The sequence below is a fragment of the Lasioglossum baleicum genome, chromosome 12 (assembly GCF_051020765.1).
Source record: "Lasioglossum baleicum chromosome 12, iyLasBale1, whole genome shotgun sequence".
Classification (NCBI taxonomy): Eukaryota; Metazoa; Arthropoda; class Insecta; order Hymenoptera; family Halictidae; genus Lasioglossum; species Lasioglossum baleicum.
This window is the reverse complement of record NC_134940.1, coordinates 13,562,990-13,589,986: the sequence shown is the minus strand read 5'-3', so window position 1 is coordinate 13,589,986 and position 26,997 is coordinate 13,562,990. Positions and strand designations below refer to the sequence as shown.

The window sequence follows — 26,997 nt, the reverse complement described above, 5'->3', positions numbered from 1 at the left end:
TAATAATTGTTTTTATCCATTTCAAGGATCAGGGACAACATAGATATTTCTTTCTTTTATTAATAATATTATTCATCATTTTTCATTATTCGAATTCTTAGTGAATTGAAGGTGATTCCACTAATTTTTGTTATAAATACATAAAATCCGCGTATTAATATCAGTTTCTGAAATATTTGAATCGTCCGTATCTGGTTCCACGATAAAAATGTTCGGAGATACACCTTCGATATTGTGATTGGACTCGCGCTGAAACCTAAACAAAACCTAAACTAAAATCGGCGTAAAACGAGGCTAAAATCGAGCTCGTAACCGGAAGCGGACTCGCGGCAACAAGCTTTGTTGACGATAGCTTCTCGACGATCGTTATACTCGCCCGTTTACGAGGACCTACCGCGTGGATCGTGCGAGGAGCTCATTCGTGTCGAACATCAGGAGCATGCATGCGGGCATATGTGCCCATTGTGACGCGATCAACGCAGTCAAATGAGCAGTCACCGATCACGTCCACCACTCGCAACGATATCGACAGACTCCCTGGAATACGATCCACGAGAGATCATTTCGAGATCATCAAACCGGTAAGCACAGCTTCGAACTTGTAGCAGCTCGGCTGACTTCGACTATTTTTCCCTGGAAAAATAATATAGTCGCCAAACAATTTGTTACATTTCATTCATTTCGAGGTTTGCAAGAATGTTTAGCAGGTATTTTCTGATGACTAGATTGCCATTTTTATGCGAAAATTGTGTGCATCGATTGCAGAAACAGGAGCTACGTGAAGGGGTTTATATCAATCGTTTTAACGAAGCCACACATTAGATGATTGCATAAGTTCGTGCCCGATTTGAAAATAAATTTCAATGATCAAATTTTAAAGAATACAACTTTATTAATCTATTATACATATAGTCACCATTCTTTTCTGATTGTGGGAAATTTAACCATTTTTTAAGTTTAATTTAACCAATCATTAACCAAATTTTTAATCTTTAAAATCAAACCATTGAATTTTATTTTCAAATCGGGCACGAACTTACGCAATCATCTGATACTACTATACAGTTTTTATATTAACAAAATACATATTAGTTTTTATATTATTACAGGAGAGATAATAAAATACAGTTGATTTGAATAAAATTTAATTTTTAGGATAATTTTAAAAGGAAATATAGCAAATTAATTGGTGTAATAAAAATAATGGGCGTTGTTAAAGAATTTTTGATGCTAAATTGCCTTCAGTAATTTTTTCGGAAAAAATCGCCCGGTAGATGGGGAACCTGTTAGAAGCATTTCGTTGTGCCCATCATAAAGTTCCTAAAACTATTTTTTCACTTTTTATTTTCCCAAAATGGCGGCCCCCAGAGAATCTTTCCGATAGCCAACCCAAAGCGTAGATGTATTTTGGAGATCCTGACTTATTTCGCTAGAAAGGGGCGCGTAGGTTCGTATAGGAACGAGTTTCGAGACGGTGGAAGAGAAATGGCGGACCCTAGGGCAGATGCGTTTCTGTCAAAACACTCGGAGTCGTGTGTCAGCCGTGGAAAAGTGGAGACCGGCTCAGGAGCACGCAGGAGTAAACGAAGATCGAGGATCGTGCCTCGGGGCCGGTAGGCTCTCGGTCTTCGCCCCCGTGATCGTATTTAGGGAAGAACCTTGCCCTCCGCTCTCGTCCCTTTGTCGACGGAATTAGATCCCGGAATCATTGCCCGTAAATTCACTGGCGAACGGCCGAATAAAAGGGGGTTGCTTTAGGAATCGGTCCCGGGGACGGTGGAACGACAAACACGCCGAAGAATGTCGGTGAATTTCTTGAGGATCGTCCTCGTTCACTCTTGTTTACATTTCTGATACATACTTACACTTTCGGACAACTTCCGCGTACATATAACTGTAGTCTTTTGAATGTGAAAATACGTAACAAGTGTATAGATATATTAGGATCAATGAATACACGGAAACCGAAACATAAAGCGCACGTAATCGACTTAAAGAAAAATTATAGAAAATGTTTAAAAATTATTCAAGTTAGATCCGTCGCGCATCGGCGATTTATAATTCGTGTTTTCATGATTCGGAGTGTCGGTAGCTGTTTCTCACGTAGACTTCCCCCGGAGATTGTTTATCGTTAGGCTCGCACTTCGCTTCCTGCGGACTGCTGATAAACGGTATCGTGCCTTGTTACAGGATATCGCAGCGAGCACTTCACTTAAGTTGTCGAAAGGGAACCACGAGTTCAGGGAGACACGAGTTCCAGATAAATTCCATGACCGAGGAACGGTCCGTTTCTCGGTACACTCGGCCGCAAATATTAATTTAATTATAACAAATATTAACTACTTCAGTAGTCTAATCATTTTAGATCAGTTTAGAGCCTTTTCTTTTGCCACAACATAATTATTGGAGATAGTATAGATAGGCTTCCGGTAGCTAAAGTGTTATATAAAATGGATTTGAATCTTGAAGACTTCGTAATACATAAAAGTCATTCGAAATCTTAAAGTAGAGATCAAAGAAAATTCATATACGAATTATGAGACCTCTAAACGATCAATATTGTCGTCAATATATTGCACAATAATTGATATTCTATTATACAATAATATTGATCGTCTGTAAATCAAATTGAAAGATTGCGCAATGTATTGAGTGAATCAAAAAGAGTTCGATTTTTATTGTACAATCTCGTAAATATTGCTTCGTCTGTGGGTAACATTGCGGAATATTGGCACAGTTCTATCTTCACAGTCGCAAAGTGAACATTGAATTTTCAAGTATGGCTAGTTTCGAAAATCAGTTCGGAAAATCGGTTTACTTATTCTTCGATCACAAATTTTCATTAGTGTACTCATTTCTTTTTTTAAACCATTCCTTCATCCACCTACAACCAGTGTTGGGCAAATTTTATTTTAAATAATAAATAATTAGATAATAAATAAACGTGTGATTTTAATTGCACATATTAACTAAACTGTTTATTAAACTAAGCTGTTAAATAAAAGTATTTTAAATAATTCCAGAAGTGATCTATTTCTTATTTCTTATTTGCAAATAAAAGATTATTTATTATTTGGATTGAGGTGGAAATCAAATAAATACGTTCTTGGTCTTCTCTTATTTCGTTTATTTAAAAATAGAAAATACAATTCGATTTATTATTTGTCAATACAAATTGAAATTGTATTTGTAAATAACAATTAACTTGATTATTTTAAATAATTCATTTAGACTTGCTCAAATATTAAATAATCATGTTTGCTTTTTATTTGAATATCCAAGTAACAAATAACTTGTTATTTAAATCATTATTTATTTAAATAAATTTATTTATTGCCCAACACTGCCTACAACTAATGCAATGGCCACACAACTTGATTTCTTTCAGTCGATCACTGATTGGGCAATAATATTGTCTCGTGTGGGTGAACCAGCAATATTATTGTGCAAGATATTGTGCCATATATTGACGATAATAATAATCTCGTCTAGAGGCCGCCCAAAAAACGAAAGAAAAGTGTACGTGGGAATCCACGCGAACAGTTTATTTTTTCCGGGGAAAGTGTGACTTTCCATCGGGAGCATATTAGGGACAAACATTAGAGTTTCGAGGAATCCATGGGGCACCTAGGGGTAGCAAATGAAGGGCGGGGGGTGGCCAATCGTCGTGTATCGTTTTGTATTTGTCGAAAACAGTCGTATTGTCCGCGGGGGGTGCACGAGGAGGCCAGGTCGCAGCGGGGTTGGCCTGTAGGCACTCGTCGCATCTGCCTCCGATTTATTTCCGATCGTAATTGATGACTGTTGGCCCCCGGGGCCACCGTCTACGGAGCCTCCGGAGCCTCGTCGAGTGCCCGTCCATTCATAGCCACCGGGAAGAATCGTGTTGCTGAAAACTTTTGCATAATGGGGTGGCAAAAGTCACGCTCCAGCCAATAAATTATATTATAATACACGACTGCCCTATCTGCGACGCGATCCTCTCCGTGAATCGAGCATTTTCATTCATGTTTCACTCCTGTTTGCCGAGGGACGCTCGAGTGGACGTTCGAACATCGATGTCCCGGAATTTTCGGGGATTGCCTAATTCTTTTCGCATTTGTTCCGCTGTTTACCTTCGCTATCAACACTTAGTACTCGAATGATGACTGTGGGGCGTCACTGAAAGTTGTTACACTGTTATTCCAAGCAATTAATACATGTTTATATCGAAAAAATTGATAAAAAGTAATTACAGTTACTCGAATTAATGATCGGATGCTCTAAAAAAGACGATAGCTCTTTTAATATTGTACTATATGATTTGAACTTTTTTGGGAAGCTAGAGCAATCAGTCTTAGACCTACAAAACGTACTTTTTAAATTTTCAATATAGGCCCACGTAAAAAAGTTTTAAAATGCAACTTTTAGTATTTTTTCTACAATTTCGATCAATTGCTATTTTTGAAAAGAATCTTTTCACATCCTGTAGTAAACTAATTGCTCTAGCTTCTAGGGTTGCCAGATCTTCTATATTAGATACGAGTCTTCTATATTTGAACTTAATCGTTGCGTACCTATAGGAATTTTCAAAAATCTTCGTTTGAATAAAAAAGTTTAAATGTGCTGTGTACCTCTTCTACTTGAACTCCTATATTTTGAGCCTATCTCATATATAGGTAATTGCAGTTTTCACTGCTTCTTCTACATATATTTGGATAAAACGTTTCTGGCAACCTTACTAGCTTCCCAAAAACGTTCAAATAGTGTAGTACAATATTAAAAAAGTTATCGTCTTTTTTAGAGCGTCCGAATATTAATTCGAGTAACTGTAAGTAGGAAAAGAAAATAAGTCGTGTACGAAATACTCTAGGTCGGAAGAAATGCCTTGGGGTTTAGGGTTTAAATGGTAAAACAATTTATCAGAGGAGAGTCATCGATTCCATAAACATTACATAGTATTCATATACTATATTATACTATGAATATTACATAGTGTTGTAACTTTTATTGAACAGCTCGAACCATTTAAACAATCCACACGATTTGCAATACACTTAAGAGGACGTCTGCCCACTTTGACTGTCATTCACGATCTACTGCGACGCACATGTCGCCGAATTCTCCCTCTCACATTCTCTCGTCTTTCCTTAATCGACCTATCACTCGTTCTGTTTACTCATTCGCTCACTCTCTCACTCGCCAACTTTCTTTCTCACTCATTCACCCATACATACACCACAATAGTGTACACAATTAATTGGACTACTTTCTGGTAAACCGAGAGATCGTGATCGTCAGACATCCGTGACGGTGGTAGCGAACGCGTTAATCGTTCTGCGGAGGAATAAAAAATAGGGCCGAGTCGGTTACTTCCTGTCGGACTGATCTTGAGGAACCTTTCGTGGGAAGTGACAGGGGTCCTTGTTCCCCCAGTATCGGTTCTCCGCGGGTATGGCTTCTTATAAGAATTCCAGGCCAGGCATTATCGTCTTACATCGAGGCTACGCGACGCGCGATTATGCTTGTCCTGCGAGCGTGTTTTGCTGAACATTCTGACGAACTACTTTCAACAATGCAGAATAACTCCAAAAATATTTGAACACTCAATTCCTGATTCTGACTCGATACCGGACGAATGATTCTACCTGATCCTCCGGCCTTGGGGTTTTACGATAGGATTTCTTGGACCTGGGAGATTGAAGGGAAAACATGAACCGTACAACTTTCCTCGTTGCTACGTGCCGCGTGTTGGCTGCAGACCGGCCAGCTAAAGAAATGACAATAGCTCGATGCTAGAAAGAAATTGCTGAAAGACTTATAGGGGGTCGACCGTGCCATAATGTCATTCCAAAAGTCCTCGCCTAAATAATGGGTAAGTTGTAATTAGGTGCAAGAATAAATCCAATGGCCGTAAAAAGTTGCGAGATCAAACAAAATACGGCCAAGTTCGTTAGCTTAGAAATACCTCTTGCAATACTGAAACCCGCGTTTGTAAAAATTAGTTTAAAAGAACGCTATTTAATTTTTCAAGAGTTACACGGAGGGCTAAATTATTCAAACTTGGCCGCTACCTAACACCTTCTATGGCCATTGGTTTAAAAAGTAACGGCCAAGTTTGAATAATTTAGTCCTCCATGTAACTCTTTAAAAATTAAATAGCGTTCTTTTAACCTAATTTTTACAAACGCTTTTTTCAGCATTGCAAGAGGTATTTCTAAGCTAACGAACTAGGCCGTATTTTGTTTGATCTCGCAACTTTTTACGGCCATAGGAACTTGGCTCCTGTTTACAGGATGTTTTTGTTGGGATTTCATCAATTTTTGTTGAAATTTCATCAATTATCAAGTAGGCATCAAAGAAAACGAAATCCTTTCCCAATCTGCAAGACAAAATCCAAATTCTATGTATCGAAGATTAACACTCTGCCGGCGACGCGACGCTCGGATCCCTTTGCCCCCCGCCGCTACTGTTTTTTTCATCAGTATTTGTTGCGACTTCGAAGCTAATAAAACGTATACTTATGTATGTTATGCTCTATGTTCTATCCTACGTACCTATTTCGTAATGTCTTTTTTCAATACAACCCCTTTGAGGTGTAAAATTTCAAACTTTAATAATTATTCCTTTGAGTGTTTGTTATGGTGGACCTATGTACCAAATTTCAAGCTGGTAGGTCAATGGGAAGTACCCAAAAGGTTTTGATGATCTGTCAGTCAGTCAGTCAGTGACTTTAGCGATTTTTGAGGTCCTATATCTCGGAACCTACTAATGTTGGAAGATTAATCTTTTGTCAATATTGAGACATGATAGCATTTAACAAGTGTACGAAATTACGTCTCTCTATCTGCCTCCAATGCCGAGTTATAAGCCTCTAAAAAACGGCTAAGTTGTTTCGTAGAAAAGGACGTAGTGCAAGAACTTGGCTGGTGCACCACCGTGCACCTAGATTCCGAAATTTTCGAAAATTCCTGGAACAGTTATCGACGAGGCGATTTCGGAAAGCCGGTCGATCGGGAACAGACCTAAACGCTCACGTATTTGCGGATCGACGGGGGAGAGCCGCATTAGGGTGTTATTTTCTGGAATAATGCCGTGGGCGTTCGAGCGTGGCAACGTGCGGGTGTATCGGTGCCCCGTTGATCCCATCAAACGGGAATCAGTCCGGAATCTCCCCCGTAAATCGGCTTTTATTGTTTTAAACTCGTTCGTATCGGATCGAATCGGATCCCGTCAACCCTAACGCGCGTTTATCCACCCTACCCTCCGACCGAGATGGATAAAACGGTAGAAGGAATGGACACGCGAAAAGGATGTCGAGGAATTTAATAATAACGGGTAAGATTAAGTATTAACAGCTGAAATGACTGGGATGGTAAAGAGCTTGAAATTAGAATTATAAAAATATAAAAGATAAATTTAATAAAATTTAAAAATATATAATAATTGGGATACATTTCCAGATAGTTACTACAGGTAATAGTGACAAATAATTAACTTCTTTTATTATAAAGTTTATTCATCTATTTAAGAGGAATATTCCTAATTTTAATCATAGTCTAAACAATAATATGTAATTACAATGTACAGTAGACTTTTAGTATACTTCTCATTTTCTCTTTCTTCTCTTCCTTCACGAACGCTTTTCCTTTTTGCACGGAGACAATTCCATATTGCGAGGGTGTTACATATTGTAATGTTCAGCAAGTAACACTAAAATGGTACAAGCAATATTTTTTACTCGCTGGACATTACAATATGGAATTGTCGCGAACAGGAAGAGCTTTCGCAGAGTAAGAGAAGATATAATCCCCGGATTATTGAAGAAATATCATAATCCAAAAGAAAATTTTTACTATACAAGGAGAAAATGTCGTTCTCATCCCCTCCGCTTCCAACCCCGACGTTTCACCGAACACGCTCCAACAAAAAACAAATATCGTCCAACAAAACGTTGTGTGTTATGCGAAGATAAAAATATGCGGAAAGAAACAATGTATTACTAAAAATAATAATGTAGCACGGCGTGTTGCTCCACATTTCGAGTTATTTCGTGTAAGAGAGAGGTAAACATCGCGTTCTTTCAATAAACATTTCCAAATTAAAACTCTCGCCTGATAATTATGTGGTGTAGTTCGTCACGAACTAACTCGCCCACCAGCGTACGACCAATATGTATCGCGGAGCATCTGGTCGAAGGTAGCAATGTGAAGTCACCTAATAATGAAGCACATGATGTATGCCGTCTGTGGCACCGCGCAGAAACGGTATCGCGTTTATTATTTATTATGTTTGTTGCGTTCCAATCGCATTGTATTGGTGGCCGTGTCCGTGGTGATGGTGATGATGGTGGTGGTGGTGGTTTAAATGGGGCGCTCCGGTTCTGTATGCCCGCTGTTTCTCGTCCAGGTCTCGTTGCCGCTGACTATACCGCTCGACCTGGTCCCGGAGGATAGCGTCCTCTTCCGCGGCCCGTTTCTCATCGAATTCGAGACAGCCGACCCCGTCGAGCCTCTCCAGGTCGATCCAACCTCTCCACAACACGCAGACGCCGTTCATTATCATCTGCGCCCTCAGGTGCACCTGCAACCGAAAAGACAGACTCCATTTTAATAATAAATTCTCCCGTCACCACTCAGAATTCTTTCGGTATTTTTCTAATTCGTCGTGCCATTTGTATTGACATAGTCTAATGCTGGGATAAAGATAATAAAGACAACAATGCCTTCAATGTAGACGTATGAGAACCATCCTCGTTAATTCCCTGCTGTTCTATTACGATGTGTAATACTGCAGCTATGTACACAGGGTGCCCCAAATATCTGTGGTTGCAAGGAAAAACGCCGCATGTCGCAATTTCAAAAAATTCGAGTTTATACATTAATTCTGCGGTTGCAAGGAAAAACGCCGCATGTCACAATTTCAAAAAATTTCAGTTTATGCATTAATTGAGATTTATGTACTGTAGGATTTACGTCTTTATCAGAAAAAAAGTCATGAAAATAAATTCGAAAGGCTTAAAAACATAATGCAATTAAACCGATATCCTATGGCAAAGCATTAGTGACTATAACTTTAAACGGCAATATCTCGAAAGTGAAATTATGTGACATGCGGCGTTCTTCCTGATAACCACAGAAATAATATTGCAGCAACTCTAATATTCCCACTACTCGACAAATGGCACGAATTGTCAGAGTTTCCCATTTACAAATCAAAGCAGAAGATCATGGCAATACATTTATTTTGAAAGTTGGATTTTATCGGCGGAGTGTAGCTGTCGCAAATTGCGCTGCCGAATAATGCAAATTACGCCTCGTAACGAAACGAAACATTAGGACTTTTGAGGGAGATAGCGCCCTAGAATCGATCTTTTATCTAGCGTTCTTGATTACTGAAGACCCCCGTGTTTGTATAATATTATCGAGAAATGAGAAGGTGAATCCCGCACCCTTGCAATCCTGAAAAAACGAGTCTACCCCCTTAATAATTCTCTAGCGAAGCCACGGAGAGCATTTCTGCAAAGGAAAAATTTGCTTCAAATGACTCTAGGAGTCAGCCCATTTAATTAAGTACAACATTTCTGGGACATTATAGATTATAATGTCGTATTATAGTGTCGTGATTGTATTGTGTTGTTGAATGGATGGAGAAACAAAATGTAAGAGGCCCGTCGTGACGCGTCTAGGAAATCCCACCTGTACAGATGGCACGTGACCGGTTGAGGGTTAATGGTGAAATTGTTTCGCAATTTCATCTTTCCTCGAAGCTTGTACCGTCCAATCTGCGTAATCGTTCTCTGGGAATAAGAAACGTTTGCAGCAGGGGGGGTCGAGGGGTCTCCGGGAACATGATTGAAACCTGAAGACGGGTTTGCGAGCCTTAATCGACCCCTCCCACGACGCGGTCCGTGGTACAAGCTGCTTTTGCTCGCTCGAAATTACTCGTCCGGCGATTCCTCCTCTCGTTCCTTCCTCTTTCATATACCCTCAGCCACCCCTCTTCAAACATTTGATTCAATCTCGCGAGAATCGATCTGCGAACTCTTTTCGATGCAGTCGAAGTTCTCTCCAAATGTAATCGAATCGACGCAACAACAATTTTCGAAATCCTATCGTCGAGAAAATCTTAATCAACCTGTGCAACAATAATAAGTGGACCGTGCATTCTATGCATTTGTGACAAATATTAATTGGCCAAATGAAAAACGGTATAAACATTTGAAGACTTCAAAAATGTGTCATTTTCAGTTTTTGCGATTATTAGCTCGAGATTAATATAATTTTTATTTTACCAAGCATAAAGTTTTATCTTTAGTAATTTCAGCAAGTTGAAAATAATACACTGGTGCCTCTAAACTCTCTTAACCCTTTGCAGTTGATTAGATACCAACATATTTAATAATGGAAACAATATTGTGAATAATGGTACAGCAATTTTCAGTGGCGATTCTGACAAGGGAAGCACCCCAAGTGTCCGACTTCGATTTTGATAATTTTTTGTGAGATGATGGTATGTGGATCCGTAATTATGTATGCAAAATATTAGGTGTAGTTACTCAATAATTTGTAAGATATAAACCATTAAAGTTTCATACCTGTGAATCACGCAACCTGCTTACACGGCTAATGGAACTTCGAAACTTTAATTGTTTATATCTTACAAATTATTGAGTAACTACACCTAATATTTTGCATCATCTCACAAAAAATTATCAAAATCGAAGTCGGACACTTGGGGTCCTTCCCTTGTGAGTCACCCCTCTACTGCTAGGGGTTAATTTTGCCACTATTGGATATTGTTCCATTTTTATTATATGAATAAAATCCGCAGTAGTGAGAACGAACGCAAGAAGGATTTTGTAAAATTCATCGAGTAGAAAATCTGAGCCAGCCTGTACCGTGGAATGTACGCGAAACGAGAAAGAGCGGAAGGGAGCTGGTGCCGACGGCTCTCGAAACAGTCGAAACAAGCAATTAGCTCGTCCCGGTCCGAACAGGGTTATTTTATTTCCTGGCAAATGGCCCCGTTTCCGGCGCGCCGCTTCAAAACTGTTACGGAATCCGTCTCGCCCCTGGAAAACCTGTCGAGAACCTTTTCTGGCTCTTTCCAAACTAATTTCACGTCCTTCTCCGCAGTTACGGAAACCGAACGCTATAATTCGGTCGCGTAGTTCGAGAAATTAATACGTCCGTCGTCGAACTAAATAATTATAGTTTCGAATTCGAAGAACCAAGTCTCCTTCCTCTCGAGATATTGAGGATTCCGTAGTCAACGTCGGATGCAATATTTTATTCAGACACCATTTCGACGCAGAGAAAGACGTTACAAAGGTTTTGTTATGAAATATAATTAATTGAAAATAACAAAAATTGTAAGAATCTGCGATTTAAATGAATAGCAAACCCCGAATTCAAAGAAACTTTGTACATGTATGCATTAGGTCGGAAAGAAAGTTCTTGCGGTTTTTATTATAAAATCAAAATAACAAAAACCGCAAGAACTTTCTTTCCGACTTAATAACTTACTTAGATTTTCAAAATATATGCTATAAATTTTCATTAAAGGCAGAGATAAACATTTTTAAAATCGTGACCTTTACCTCTTCCTTTGCAATTGCGACCAATAACAGTTTAAATATATATATATATATATATGTTCGGATACAATTTTTAGGAGAAAAGAGAAGCTTGTCGAGATAAATCGAGGTTGTCGAGCGTGGCAAACAGCGAGTCGTCGTCGAATTACGAGCGCGCGTCAACAGGGAAAAGTGGGAAGCCGGTTTCCGGGCCAAAAGAGAGAGACACAGAGAGAGGGAGCAGAAAGGACGACGGAAAAATCATCGTTAGAAGCCTCGGTCTTTTCAGCGTTTTTTCCTTCTCCGGTCGAAACTTACAGCTGGTTGTTGACACGGCGTAACAATGTGGCGGCGCAGCGTGCGACTCTTTGTGAAATCATAATCGAGCCGCGGGTGACTGGAACTTTCGGCGACTCGATAATCGAATCGTGTCGCCGCCTTCTCCGACCCGGCGAACCCGTCGAATTATTCGCTCATTTTTCACGAGCGTTCGCTCCGAAAAAAGATCCTCGAAACGCGTCGCTAAATCTCTGTTCCGTCGCGAAACTATAACTCTGCGGAGACCCCCAGGCTATTCAGTTTACGAAACACTAAATCGTTAACCACTTCAATGAGTCACGATCAAATTCTCCAGGATATGAATCTTCCTAATTGGTTAACCAGTTCATGACATCAAGAATATTCATTAACAAATTCGAACGACTAGCCCGCGAAAGCAGTTGAATTTCTAATCGATCGTTTCGCTTCTTTGATCAGCTGACGTCACCCACTACTGACAATACATTTTGACTTACAATGCCGAACGTCTGACGCGCTGAAATCGCTGCACGATTCGTGAGGCTTGTGCGACACGTAATCGGGAAGTACCGCAGCTCGGAGGACGAGCATGATCCACGTATTCATTTGCATTTGGGGAAAGTACCACAATTTCGCTTACGCGTTCGCCGAGAATTCGTCACGGAATTATTTTCGTTATGTTCGAGATTGAATGTTCCAGGTTAAATGTTCAATTTCGAATGTTCAAGAATGAATGTTCAAGTTTAACTTCAATTTGGAATGTTCATGTTTAACTTCAATTTGGAATGTTCAAGTTTAACTTCAATTTGGAGTGTTCAAGTTTACCTTCAATTTTGAAGTTCAAGTTTAACTTCAATTTTGAAGTTCAAGTTTAACTTCAATTTTGAAGTTCAAGTTTAACTTCAATTTTGAATGTTCAAGGCTGAATGTTCAAGTTCAACTGCAATTTGGAATGTTCAAGTTTACCTTCAATTTTGAATGTTCAATTCTACATATGTAAAATTGAAAGTTCAATGCTGAATGTTCAAGATTGAGCGACAAAGTTTCGTGCTTTAAACTAACGTTTACACACGACACTTAAACTTTGAATGTACAGGTGTTCAACCGTTCAAATTCGAATCCCCAAGTATGAATCTTTGAAGTCACTCTGGCAATTCAAGTTCAGAGCAGCCCCGAAGAGGCCACTAAATCAACGAGCAAAGAGAGCTCCTACCGGAGCGTAGCCGGAGAAAAAAAACCGGGAAAACAAATTAATCTCGTTAAAAGGGCGCGCGAGAGAGAAGGGTGCTTGTGTGTTCAACCCTTCGTCACCCGGCTGCTATTAACGAAATGTCCATACCGGTTAGAAAAAAAAAAACGAAAAAGAAATGAAAAGAGAGCGAGAAGCTAAAGAGACAAACGTTTCGTTCTCACGAGCGGAAGAGGAATATATGTATCCGAATCCATTTCACACCTTTTCTGTTCGCGCGACGACGGGGCGTGACCCATTATCACCCTGGCATAATAGTCGGGCGATATTTAAACTGTAACACGCGTGTCTCAACCCTTTCGCTGGCAACATTTGCATGTCGCGGCGGCGGCGGCTACAATGAAAACCGACAGAGACGTGACGTTCGAGCCTGCTGGAACGAAAGGGGTGAAAAATCGGAAAAGGGTGGAAACGAGAGAGAGAGAGAGAGAGAGAGAGAGAGAGAGAGAGAGAGAGAGAGGGAGAGAGAAAACATGGTCGAACCGAAGGAAGAACAAACGGGAGACCGGCTATTTCGCAGGCTCCTTTGTTTTTCGGTAGGCGTAGCCGGCCGCTGCGCTTTTTTGCGATCGGGTCCACTAACGACGGGCACAATGCCCGGAACATTCGTCAACCAGCGGTCCTGTCGGGAAGGCTAAACCGGCAGGACACAGCGCACATGGTCAGCGGAACCTCCTTTTGTCTTCCGTCCAACTGGGTTTCGACCGGCCATCTTTCTCTCGCCTCTGCTCGCGGGTTTTCTGCCGACGGTTAACCCTTTGCCTCGTAAAAATCATATCCGTACCAGTTTAGGGACGATCGTATTTCGCTTGAAAGTCAGTGATCTACACTTATCGTCTTCTGTTATCCCCTCACAAGGAGAGGTCACACCGGCGGGGTCGCCGATTTTAATTAAACTAATCTGGCGAATCTAGAGCAAATATAAGCTGACCCCATGTCCGAGCGTTTTTGACAGTACTCATTATTTATCAAGATAACTAACATTGAACAGAAAATTCATTGATATATTTTTGTTTTATTTTCTTTCTGATGTCGTCCTTGAAGGGTTAATATGTTTCGAGTTCCCAATACGATTTTGGCTGACAGTTAATCCTTCGACAGTCTATTATTTATTCATATTTTATTCATTGTCTCGCACAGTAGGGTTAACAGTGTGCGCCAACGTTTTTTCAGCCTATTTGCCATCGAATTTTACGATCGGACGAGTTCGAGGAACCAGAACGATTCTAGAGAACAGTGTTCCGGGCCGAAAGAACTACCGAAAGTCCTGGCCGAGTTGTAAATCTTCCCGATACCTAAGTCAACGGAAATGTTCGAAATGATATTAGAGGAAGAGCGTCCAGAGCTCTCCTTATTCGTTAGAGAGACTCTAAAAGTGAACGCGTTGATTTACCAAAACGCTCCATCACATTTTTGCATTCTGATGCCATGCGGATATGATGCATTTATGACAGACCGTGTAGGTGTAGGATATAAAACAGTCAAACTATTTAAAGAATGATACTACAATGATAAGATTTGTCTGTGGTAATAGGTGTCTCGGTTAATAATGTCGATTTTGTTATGACATTATTAGTACATTTGTTGGTATAGCCTAATGACGTCTATGGCGTTTTAGAGGGTAAACATACACCATCAAAAGCCAGTTTGTTATTAATAGTCATTGTGCAAAAACCATAGTTTTTCGTAGCTTTAAATATGTTGAATTTCGTACCAGAAAAAGGAAATACGTTTCTAACTTATAAGTTTAATAACCTTCTTCCATTTGAAGGAAATGGCTGCTGAAAGTTATCGATTGTTGTAATGTAAATGGGTTGATAAATAATCTGTAGGGTGTAAGAGATCGGCGTAGAAAGAGCAAAGCAAGCGTGAACGAGCAAGGATCTCGATAAGATCTTCGAGGTTCGAGTTCGAAGCGCGCCCTTTTCATTTCGCCGGTCTTTATCGGTCTTTATCGGGCTTTATCTCGATCGCGAGATCTCTCTCCCTTAATTATTTCCTCTCCGCGGGGAACGGGCCGCGTAGACAATGGCCGGCGGACACGTGCTGCCGCGCGTCGCTCTTTATTACGTCTCTTTTTCCCTCCGTTTCTCATTGTCGGTTAAAACAAAACGGTAGCCGCGGGTCGCCGTGTAAACAACTAGCAGTCCCATGCCCCTCCCTCTCTGTAACGTCTCCTCTCCTCGAGCAGGGAAATAATGAGTCGTTAGCGAGCACCACACTCCACGGACAAATCTCGAAAAGCTTGATCCCCGGCGATCACGATCCGTGATTCACCTCCGCACCGCGAACCACCGGCCGTTTGCAATTTTTATTCGACCTTTTTGTTCATACTATTCGTTCCAGGAATATAATGCAGATGCCATTTATAACAGTAAATCCAGAAGAAATTGAAAATACAGTTATCCTATTTATAATCTTCTAAACATATTGAATAAGAAAATTAATTTCCATCGTACTCTAGTTTGTTGTAATTTGGGTAGAAAATATTGTTCTAATTTTCTCGGAATTATCTTGGAATTCGACAATGAATTCTTCATTTTTGAGGAAATCATTGAGGATTTCCAATACGATTTCAAGAAAATTAAAACGATACAAATTCAATACATCTAACAAACACAATGCACTTAAAGAATAGGGTGCAATGTTCAATTTTTAAATTTGCACAAAACGAAATCGAACGTCAAGTGCAGATTAACTTTGGTACACTAAATTTATTTTTAAGTTCGATCGAACAAATAAAATAGCACGATTTATAACATTGTAAAATCGAGAACCTTCCGAGGTTGGATAACTCGAGGATCGAGAAAGCGTGGCGATCGGGCGAAGAGATCGAAAGCGGAAAATCGGGTGGGCCCGAGAAATCGAGCAAATTGCTCTTTAAGTGACGGCTAAACGGTGACAAAACGGTTCTGAATCGCGCCACTTCGAACAGAAGAGAATCGTTTCGGGTCCGAGAGACCGTTCCTAGATCCTGCCGGAGGATCTTTCGGTCCCGAAGAGGGACGGGTCGAGATTTATGAGCCATTATATACCGGGTGGCTGTTAAAGCCTTCGGGCATCTGGCACCGGCCCGTTTGACGGATTTGGAAAAGCGCTAATTGGCTCTGGCGACTGCTAATGGATCGCCGAGTCCTCCGTATCGGGACACTCGCTAAACAATTGCTCAGTGTTCTTTCCAGAAGGTGAGAACCATTATTCACCGCGAAGAACTTTGATCTTACAGTCTTCGGCGGTCTATGGTTATTATTAGAGACCGGATTTTATACACGTATCACTAAAATTGGCCAAACTAGAAACCTGTAGAGGCATTGGAAGACTTGTTGATGAAGATCCGCAGTCTACTTTATTAAAAAATCTTACGAGTTCGACGAGAGTGCAAGCACGCTCGAAAATTGCTCGGTTTAATTGTCAGCGGCGAACAGCAAATTCTGCAGGCGTAGCAGCTAGAAAATGGCGGATTCGCGACGCACCTATCGATCGCGATGGCGTCGCCCCTCCGTCGGCGCCGGCGTACGAGATTATGCGCTCTTCTGGAAGGCTCGCAGGACCGTCCCCATAATTCCAGACGAATAACAAACAACTTCGAATAAACTATAGTGCGACTACTTTTCGGAAGAACATCGTAGAACATTGTTGTGTTCCATATTTTCGTTGTTTTGGCAGATTAAAGCCTGTGCAATTTAGAATATACATACATTATACTTTGTGACGATTTAAAATATTCATCTCCATGGTTAGAGCGTCCACACACTGCCGGTAAGACCGACTTTGAAAAACAAGAAAAAGTAAAACATGAAACAATAACAAAACGCATAACGATAAGCGTAATAGGGAAGAAATGCAATGGAAATATTCTAGGTGAAAGATGTCGGTTTTGGAGTTGTAACAATTGACTCTGGAGAAAGATGAATGGTTTTTTGGAATTCGCCGTTGGATATTTTATCGGTAAGACGGTTGGTGGTCCGGCATTTTTCTTGCTGGCCGACTCGTATTTTCCGGCGAGGTTTTCAGGGCAGACGCGTCCGGACCCCTACGAACCAACAAAATTCGGGGCCGGATGCATGTCCCGTTCCGCCGAGAACGCTGACACGCTGACACCATTGTCCGAGAAGCAGAAACTGATACTAAATTGTCCGTGGGGGTGACTCCACGTCCCGGGACATACGATGCCAAGGACACGAAACGCGCAGACAATTCAGACCGGCCTGTTTGACGACCTCGGAGCCATTTGTCAGCTCGCAATCGACCAATTACAATCAACCAGTCAACCAATTACCGTTACCAATCTTTCAAAGCCAACCGATTCGTCCAATACCGCAATGTTCTGGTTCACAATCGATTCGAAAAAATTAGAGTTACAGTGGATCCGAAATGTGGTTCCTCATTATTGTTCTTTATAACAGCCGAAAAAAATCGCAGCTCAAGTTTCAAGCACTCGTTATAAATGGGAATATTTGATCTTCAAATCTGTCACAGTTTCATTCGGGGAAAAAATTTTTCATGCTTTCACAGACGATGCAATGTGTAGCATTTTCGACCAAAAACGTGTACTCAGTTTTTCACCTGCTTTATCGTGCGGAAATGTCCTAGCAAAAATGGACGACGGTCTCAGAAAGAGAGACTTCGAGCTTTAAAACGAGTCCAAATTTATAATTTTGCTATCTTTTTTTAACGAAATTATCGTAGTTGAAATATTGAGAATTTCTGGAGATTCGTAGATCTAGTGTGCAAATCCTTTTTGAATTTGCGGGATGTTTGCGTCGGTTCGAGATTGTTTAATACATAGTGCGACTCACTTTGCCGCAGTCTTTCTCGAAGTCGCAGTCGCTTGGATCCACCGCGTAGTTCCCGGAGGCTCTCCCAAAAGCCAATTGCAGATTGGTGCCGGTCGCTGCGAAAGCGATCTCACAGAGGCCCTCCCGGCAGCCATTTTGAAACCGTACCCGGCGTTCCTCGATCGGCCTGTCCCGGAAACCGGTGTATCTGACCTACAAAATTACGATTGAACAACAGCATTAGTATTTTTCAGCCTTTTTTAAAGATCTATTACTTAATTGCTTTAAAATCCTCACGAGCGACGAGTTTTGTGAAAAGAAAAAGAATTGAAGACACTCGTTTACGCTTATTTCTACGTGAAACTTGGATTTGATTAACGCTAAACCCACCGAGCTTTAAATAACAAGATTAAATTTATTTCAACTTTGTGCGGTTCATATTATAATATCGGCAATATTAAATATATTCATTTAATTATTTATCACGAAAGCATCTTTATAATTTCAATAATTGTGAGATAAGGAATCTGTAACCGGTTATTTGACCGGTGATGGTAGGTTTAATGTTAATGTCTGTCAGCGATTTACCCGACATGTTTAATAATGTAGGTTTACGGAGCATTAACATTACTTTATAATAATAACGAATTTAAAGAAAGGAATTTGTTGAATCCTCATGAACGCATCTTTACGTGTCCCGTAAATCTAGTGTTGAAATAAAGAGAGGAAAATAATAATAATTGCAATTGACGTTGCCGTCGGGAGTGAGCGAGATCAACGATTGTTTCGTAATCGTCGGGAAATCCATGTTTCCTCCAACAGTCGATGTTTATTTTGTTTGTACGTCTCAGCTGATATATAAATAAAAAACTCGAAAGTAAATATACCAACTCTAGCCGTTCAAGGACGAGTACCCTCGTATTGGTGACATCAAGTCGATGAATTTAAATCTCAAGGTTGCGAACGAATAATTTAATCATAATAATTGCACGAATTGTATGAAATCTCAAGCACTCCCCGTTTTGCGCGAAAAAAGATCCCCATCGAGGAAGCGACGAAATCTTGTCGGACACTATCCTGATGGCTCCGATCCCCAGAAGACCGACAATGTTTCTTTCCGACAAACCCACGGTCGAAAGCAAAAAGTCAAAATCAAAATTACCTCGCTTTCCCTGCTGAGTCTCCTGAAGAGCTCGTCGGTCTCAAACTTTCCCTTTTGATCGGGGACCACTTTGGGCACCTTGAAGACGTACCTGGGCCGGCGCTGTTCGTACAGGCCCATTCCGTCGAACGGCAAAACACTGACACCGAGGCCCCCGGCTCCTCCGGCGTGTTCGCTCATCGTGTGCATCATCTTGCCTTTAATCCCCCCACCAAACAATTACTGTCCGAAAATCAACGTCGACACAACAATCGACGATCAGAAAAGCGCAAGAGTAACACTGTGTTCTTATTAAGGTCGGTTTTTATTGTTCACACTGAACTGCGTCGGAGATCCTGAACTTGAAACACTAACGGAGCACCGAAAACCGCGCGTTCAACTGCGCCGAGCTGCGTCGAGCTGCGTCTCAGTGGTGACTAAGGACTCCGAGACTCCGACAGCGTAAAGCTCCGGGATCCCTGAATCCTGGCCCAGGTCACGCCCCTGGGACCGCCCATCAGTACCCCCACCACCCGTTTCGCGGCTCTGAATCACGGGACGCTGACACGTGGGGGATCGACCCCCCACCATCGCCACGAGGTGACTCCGAAATTGCGTTAGTCAGATTTCCCAGCAGATGATACGGTTGCTCGCCTACTCTCGGCCCCTGCGAGGCTGCACGTTGCAGCCCGGCGTCCTCGCTAAGAGGACCTCGCGGTCCTCTTGTTGCTACTCGTTCCAAAATATTTGAACGTCCACAACTGTTAAACAGATTTCTTCGTTCGAATCCTGATAAAATTTAAGAGAGTAGAAATGTCGGGAGAATCTTAAAATAATGTTGTATTATTTTCAACTTGTTCAACATATTAAGAAAGCTAATACGTTTCTATTCCACTCCAGTTTGTGCTATTGAACATTTCCATTCTGCATTCAGATCCGCTGTCTGGTTATTTACCTTCAGATACTCGCACTCCACTTTCTAGAATATTCTACACAGCTGGTTATATGGAACATAAATAAATTTTTATTCAATAATATGATTACTTTAGAGCAAAATAAATACAGTGGCTCCCATTAATATGCGGACGCTCTAAAAAAAAAACGATAGCTTTGTTAATATTGGACTATGCGATTCGAACTTTTTTGGGAAGCTAGAGCAAATAGTTTACTACAGGATGTTAAAAGAAATTTTGTCGAAAATTGCACTTGGTCGGAATTGTAGAAGAAATACTAAACGTTGAATTTTAGAACTTTTTTATGCGGGCCTATATTGAAATTTTAAAAAAATACGTTTTGTAGATCTGTGTCGATTATATGCACTGTGAAAGTTTCATCGAAATCGGTTGATGCGAAGAAAAATGACAGGCATTGGAAGATATAAGAATCCTTAAGAAAATCCTTTAGAAAATCGTGAAAAACAGCAATTTTTACCATCTTTAACGTTTATAGCTCATTAGAACGTCGACGGATTTTGATGAAGTTTTCAGAATATGTTTAATTGATACAGATCTGCGAAACTTATTTCCTAAATTTTCCATATAAGCCCACGTAAAAAATTTGGACAATACAATTTTCAGTGTTTTCTCTGCAATTCCGACAACTTGCAGTTTTTTCCAAAAACTTTTGTCACGTTGTGTAGCAAACCAACTGTTCTAACTTCTCCAAAAATTTCAAATTGTATATCCCAATATTAAAAAAGTTATGGTCTTTTTAAGAGTGTTCCAATATTAGTGGGAGTCACTGTATGTGCTAGCGTAGCCGACACCTTTTTTAAAATTTTGAGATGTTGTAGATAATATATGCGAGTAATTAAAACCAGAGACCTAACAGTGTCTCTGTTCATAGATTTATTCGGTTATTCTTACGCATCGATTACTCGTCGATTACTCATCATTGAGCATCGATGAGAGTCAGCCGTAAACAATTTCCGCACCGACTTCATAAACTTCATAAATTTTCTGAAGAATAAACGTCAATTCCAGCGTGATATTTTATATTTTCTTGGAAGAGACCGTCTAAAATATACAAAAAGACGAATACAATGAGTAAAAAAGTGTCCGTGCACCAACGGGAGCGAATGGAAAAGTATAGAATCTGGTGGATCCGAGTCAGCTGGTAGCAGTAAGAGCAGGCTGTCAGCGTGTTCGAGAGATGAAAAGAAGGATGGGCGAGGCGACGAGTGGCAGGACGATAATGTATAATATACTGTATCGGGATGATCGTGTACGGGGATTGGCCGACGCGTCCCCCCATAGATATAAGGAAAATACGTGTCGGGGGGTCCCTATTTTTCGAGCCGGGAACCTCTCTGCTCGCGTTCTAAGTTGTAACAGCGTGTATCCCCTCGAGGGAACAGATCTTCATCATCTATTTGAGAGGGCTCATCCATTTGAGAGGATCATTGTCAAGGATCCGCGATTAAAATCGACGACCCTTTGCATGATCCGCGTTACCCGCCAACGGATACCCGTTTATCCGTTTTTTTTCTATTTTTCATTCGTCGATACAACAGATCACAGTAGTTAGCTGAAGAAAATAATGTTCTAATAAATAACCCTTAGCACACTCGAGCGGTAACTCTGAGGCACCGCTAAAAATTGCTGCACAGGTACCATTATTCGAAATATTGTTTGCATTATTAAGTATGTTGGTATCTAACCAATTGCTAAACATTTAACATGTAAAATGACAAAAAATCCTATAAAATGGAGCTATTCTAGGTCGGAAGAAATGTTGAATTTTCGAGTTAAAATAGCTCCGACGAATTCAATACAATTACATTAAAATAATACGCTTAAAATTACATATTGCTCTTATTTTATTTATAGTGAGTATTGATACGTGGCGTTAAACTAAACAGACAAATATTACTTTTCCTGGTTTAATCGGATTATCATCATATTAGATTTTGACTATCGTAAAAGGACGATACCTTTTTTTTTAAATCAGATCATACGACATGGATATTTTTTGAGAAGTTAAAGCAATTATAGTTTCCTACAAGACGTGAAGAAAATTTTGAATCAATCGCAATTGATCGGAATTACAAAGAAAATACTAGAAGTTGTTGTCTACCAGTCTTTTAGAGAGGTCTATACTGAAAATTTAAAAAATACATTTTGTAAATCTGTGTCAATTATACATATACTGAAAATTTCATAAAAATCGGTCAACGTTGCAATAAACTACAGAGTTTAAAGATGGTGAAAACTGCAGTTTTTCACGATTTTCAGCCTACAACCGAAATAAATTTCTTTCTGCAAATTCCGTAAAATGAAACCGTTGCGGGTGGAGGAGACTTTCGAATATGGAGGGGAAATGAGGCGAATGTTTACTTTATTTATACAGGTATGGAGGCCAGTTTACGGGATAATAGAGCAATATCGATAATCCGAGCAGGGTAAATATTTTCCAAAGTCACAATACGGAGTAATAAATGTTTTGTATGGATAGGCTCGAGTGTGCAAGGGTAGATGGAGGAGCAGGGAAGGGAATGGGACTCGCGTTCCGCTCAGGTAGTCTCATTGCGAATGTTGGTGTTTGCGCGTCGAACCGAGAGATCCTCGGGATGAGGCTCTTCGTCTATGTTTTATTGCCAACGTTCTTCGTTTCCCAGGTTTATTTATTGCGCCCCCGCTTCCCTTGAGGAATCCTGTCCTTCGGTTCTTGCGGAACAGATTGCTGTTCGCTGATAATAAAACGTTGGAAGTGCGGGCGACACGCAACCCCTATATAAACCTCGCTTTCCAGCTGCCGTTAAACAACTTTATTGCTGAATTTCAAGCGTCACAACAGTTCATAGCAGTTTACGATCTCCCTAATTGCCAGACTTATCTCGCCGCGGAGAAATTCTTAATGTTCAACGACAGTTCTCACTTGTCGGTGCACAAAACAGGACGGAGGTGTTCCGTGCATTTTTCATCCCTCAACTCTGTCCGACGTTCAGGCGAGTCAGTTTGCTATAAATAATTCGGAACGAACTTTCACTATAATGATCGAGATATCTCGTTTTCACGATGTCGAAAAAAGATGCCGAAACGGACGAAATATCTCGTGTATCTTTATTATTGATATAAAGTGTTTTATTTGAACATTTTTGACACAAGTAATCGATTTTTAAGACATGTCATCGTCGGTGGAATGTGGCTTAAAAATTATAAATATAAAATACTCCATATTTTACACAATTAGGGTTCTTGTTGTTTATTTTGTATGCCATTGTATGGAATGCAGAAGGATAATTGTAAGCGTAGATGATCTAATATACAAAAATACAATTCACAGAAACAAATCTGATCCAACAATAGAATGAGTAGTTTGGAAAAAATAAATGGCCGACGGAAGGAAACCAGATATGTATTTATGTAAAAATTGTTCCGTCACGTTTATTCATTTCACCATGATTTCAAGCATTCCATGCGAAATAAACAATAAAAACTTTAATTGCGCCAAATATGGTGTATTTAATACTTATCACCTTTAAGTACTTTCCACCAACGATGACCATGTCTTTAACCCTTTGCACTCGGAGCTGTTCTAACTCGAAAATTAAACATTTCTTCCTAGCTAGAATAATTCCATTGCATATGATTTTTTTTCATTTTATGAATATGAAACTGTTTTAATAATGTAAACAATATTGTGGTAAATGGTACAGCAATTTTTAGTGGTACAGCACTAAGGAACCATAGGTCTAAATCTAAATTCAATTGTTCTCGTAAAAAATTATGGCGAAGTTTTCTCATTATCAAACTGATTTTATTTATATCAGCATTACTTTTTCGATGTGAATTCGATGAAATCCGATTAGAGCCGGTCGTCCGACGACGAGGAAAACGCGTCGCCATAAATGCTAAGCACGTCGAAACGAATTTCACGTGTTCGTTCGCCGTGGCGTCGCGACGACCGGCGAAAAACGCGCGATGACGGGACGCCCGCCCCTGTTCTGCTCGGATTGGTCCAGCAACCTCGCCAATCCCAACCTCCGACGGGAAATCTCGTCGATACGAATCCCAGAGCTGGTGCACGCTGCTGAACGCGCGCGTTTCTTCTTCGTTTCTTTATGGAAACCCCTCCACCGTTCCCGTTCGACGGTCCAACTTGAAATTCGAACCTGAAACGCATAAAACGGCCGTGTAAATCTTCCATCGCTATGCGGAAACGTTCAACAATTCCTATCTCCTAATGAAACACAATCTTTTGCAGTTTTGCTTCTTACGGACCTTCATTCTCAAGCTCAATATTAATCTGAAGGACGTTAAAATGGGGAAAGACGCGTTTTCCAGGATTGCAAGGGTACGAGCTGCGCCTTCTCATTTCTCGATGCAAAGATGGGGTTTTTCAATAGCCAAAAGCGCTAGATAAAAGATGAATCTGAGTCGCAGTCGCCCTCAAAGATCATATTTTTCCGTTTACGAAGCGTAATTTGCATTATTCGGAAGCATAGAGCTGCGGCCCGCATAAAAAAGTTGTAAAATGCAACATTTAGTATTTCCTCTACAATTCCGGTCAAATACAATTTTTGAAAAAATTTCTTTTCACATCCCGTAGTAAACTAATTGCTCTAGCTTCCCAAAAAAGTTCAAATCGCATAGTCCAATATTTGAAAAGTTACAGTGTTTTTAAGTGTGTCCGAATATTAGTGGGAGTCACTGTATATATTTTTTAAGCAAAGGTACTTTAAAAAAAATGTGACAAGAGATTGAAAATTCGAAGATCTCAATTAAGAAAATTAAGAAAAACTCACAAGGAAATTATTATTTAAAAATGATGTTTAAAAATCACTTAATTGGGAGGTGCATCTGGAAGGTCTTTGGCTTAATGTTCTATGACGGTCAGGGTAGATACGTCGTTGGTGGGTAGTTTACCTGAATTCGGACTCGCTCTTGTTCCTTCGTCGCAGGGTTTTATGACTGAACGAATTTCTTGTATTGTATACACTTAACTAATTTAGGTGACTGTGCTTCTTGCGGGTTCTGGGGTTAGTGGCAGGCAGTTATATTTTATTTGAGGCATCCTTAGCATTGGAAAAACCGAGAAATACCTGCATTTATTTCGGTTTCGGTAAAGCATCTTGGCATAATACCGGTATAAAGTTCCAAGACCTCTTTGGAGTCAAAGTAACCCCCCTATTCGTCCTATCAGGATTAAAAAGTACAGGAATTTTGTATTTAAAAAAAAATTAGATTAAAAAGTTACAATTATGGTATTTATGATCCTACTATAACCCGCATATAACTTGGTTATATGGGTTACAGAAATCTTGTGTTCGGGTTATTAGGTTAGCTTTTGACTGAAAAACCCTATCTTTGCATGATAATGAAGAAGGCACCCGTATCCTTGCAATCCTAGAAACGAGTCTACCCCCTTCAGATTTATTTGAAGAAGATTTGCGTCTTGCTCGATTTTCAATTCAATAATCTATCTTCTGTTATTTTGATTTTATAATAAAAACCGCAAGAACTTTCTTTCCAACCTAATAGTATACTGTTTAATACTTTGAGTGCCACGTCTACCAAAAATCGAAGTCGGAATTATTTCTCCAGATGTTTAAATCAATTTTCACGCTAATCTCTTCTTTGTACCTTTAATTAGAATCTGCAAAATGCAAACAGATCGAACAACTACTTGTTGTCACAAATTCTCAATCCTTATTTCTTTAAATAAATGACTTTGATTTTATGGAATCTTCGATTCCACGCATTATAAACTAGAGTCGTGTTCAAAATATTTTGCTGATCCATGATCATTACCAGTCTGCGGATTTTTATGCACTTATGGCTTCTAACAATGTTCAAAATATGCTAAAATACAAAATTGCACAGAGTTTAATACGATTTTTATTTATTTCAGGTCTACAAAGACTACCACTGAAAATAAGATTTTGTTCGTCCCCACTTCCTTTAAATTTTCGTAGGAAAATTAAAAATTGCATAAACATCCGCAGTCTAATCATTACATTAACATCAGTTTCAATAGCTCGAATTAGTTGTCGAACCTGCAACAAGTAAAAAATATGCATACGAATGCTACCTAGCCAATCAATCAGAATTGAACTTCTCAGAGTAACTTTCGCATAATCGATCGTCGTCTTTTGAATTCGAAATATTATTAGCTTTGACTAGGACGTCGATTTCTGCGATCGTGCTTCCGTCGCGAACGAAACGAAGCCGAAACACGAGTCGACACGGCAAACAAGGAGCAGATCGATACGAGCCGGTCGCGAAAGCGTTGCTAAAGAAACTTGGTAATGGTGCTGCCGTTTGGATACGGGCTGTAAACGTGTTCAGAGTCTCGTCGATCTTCGCGATCATGTCCTGCGAGAAGAGAAGTCCTTCCGATTTGAACGCTTGGGAGCACAAAGCCTACAAACGGCACCGTATGAAAGTAAGTATACAGCTAACGTGTGCCAAAAAGTTTCGGCAAAACTTTCCGAGGAAACGGTGTTTCATGTCGGATCCTCTATCGTTCGGTTCGAGTGACGTTAAATAGTGATCTAGCAGTTCATTTGGAAAACAATGACTTAATACATCCACATTACTTTCTAAATGTTTAGCAATGCCGAAAATGTCGATATTAATGTAATATAATAAAAATTATAATTAGAAAAAGCATTTAAAAATGAACATTTTGTGAATATGATTTTCGATCTTATGATTATCGAACTTATTTAATATTTCCAAAAAACTTTTTCTTAAAATTAAGAGCATTCGTTCGTTATTTATTAAATAAAGCTTATTGCAACGTTGACCGATTATGATGAAATTTTCAGAAGATGTATAATCGACACATAGATCTACAAAATGTATTTTTTTAATTTTCAATACAGGCCTCCATAAAAAAAGTTGTAAATAGCAACTTCTAGAATTTTCTCTGTAATTTCGACCAACTTAAAGAAGTCATCGTCCTGTTAAAAGTGTCCGAACATTACTGTGGTTCACTGTATTACTTTTTTCTCCTGCTTACAGAAACAAAT

The 26,997-nt window shown here is 39.9% G+C and overlaps 1 protein-coding gene across 1 annotated transcript; it reads right to left on the bottom strand.

Annotated features, from left to right (window-relative positions):
- Positions 1 to 8,042: 8,042 nt before the first annotated feature.
- Positions 8,043 to 19,487, bottom strand: LOC143213952 (protein big brother). Its single transcript, XM_076434344.1, has 3 exons — positions 19,044 to 19,487; positions 17,903 to 18,094; positions 8,043 to 8,562 (listed from the first exon to the last, which is right to left on the bottom strand). Exons 1-3 carry the CDS (start codon positions 19,233 to 19,235, stop codon positions 8,266 to 8,268), a joined length of 681 nt encoding a protein of 226 aa, XP_076290459.1. The 5' UTR covers positions 19,236 to 19,487; the 3' UTR covers positions 8,043 to 8,265.
- Positions 19,488 to 26,997: the final 7,510 nt, after the last annotated feature.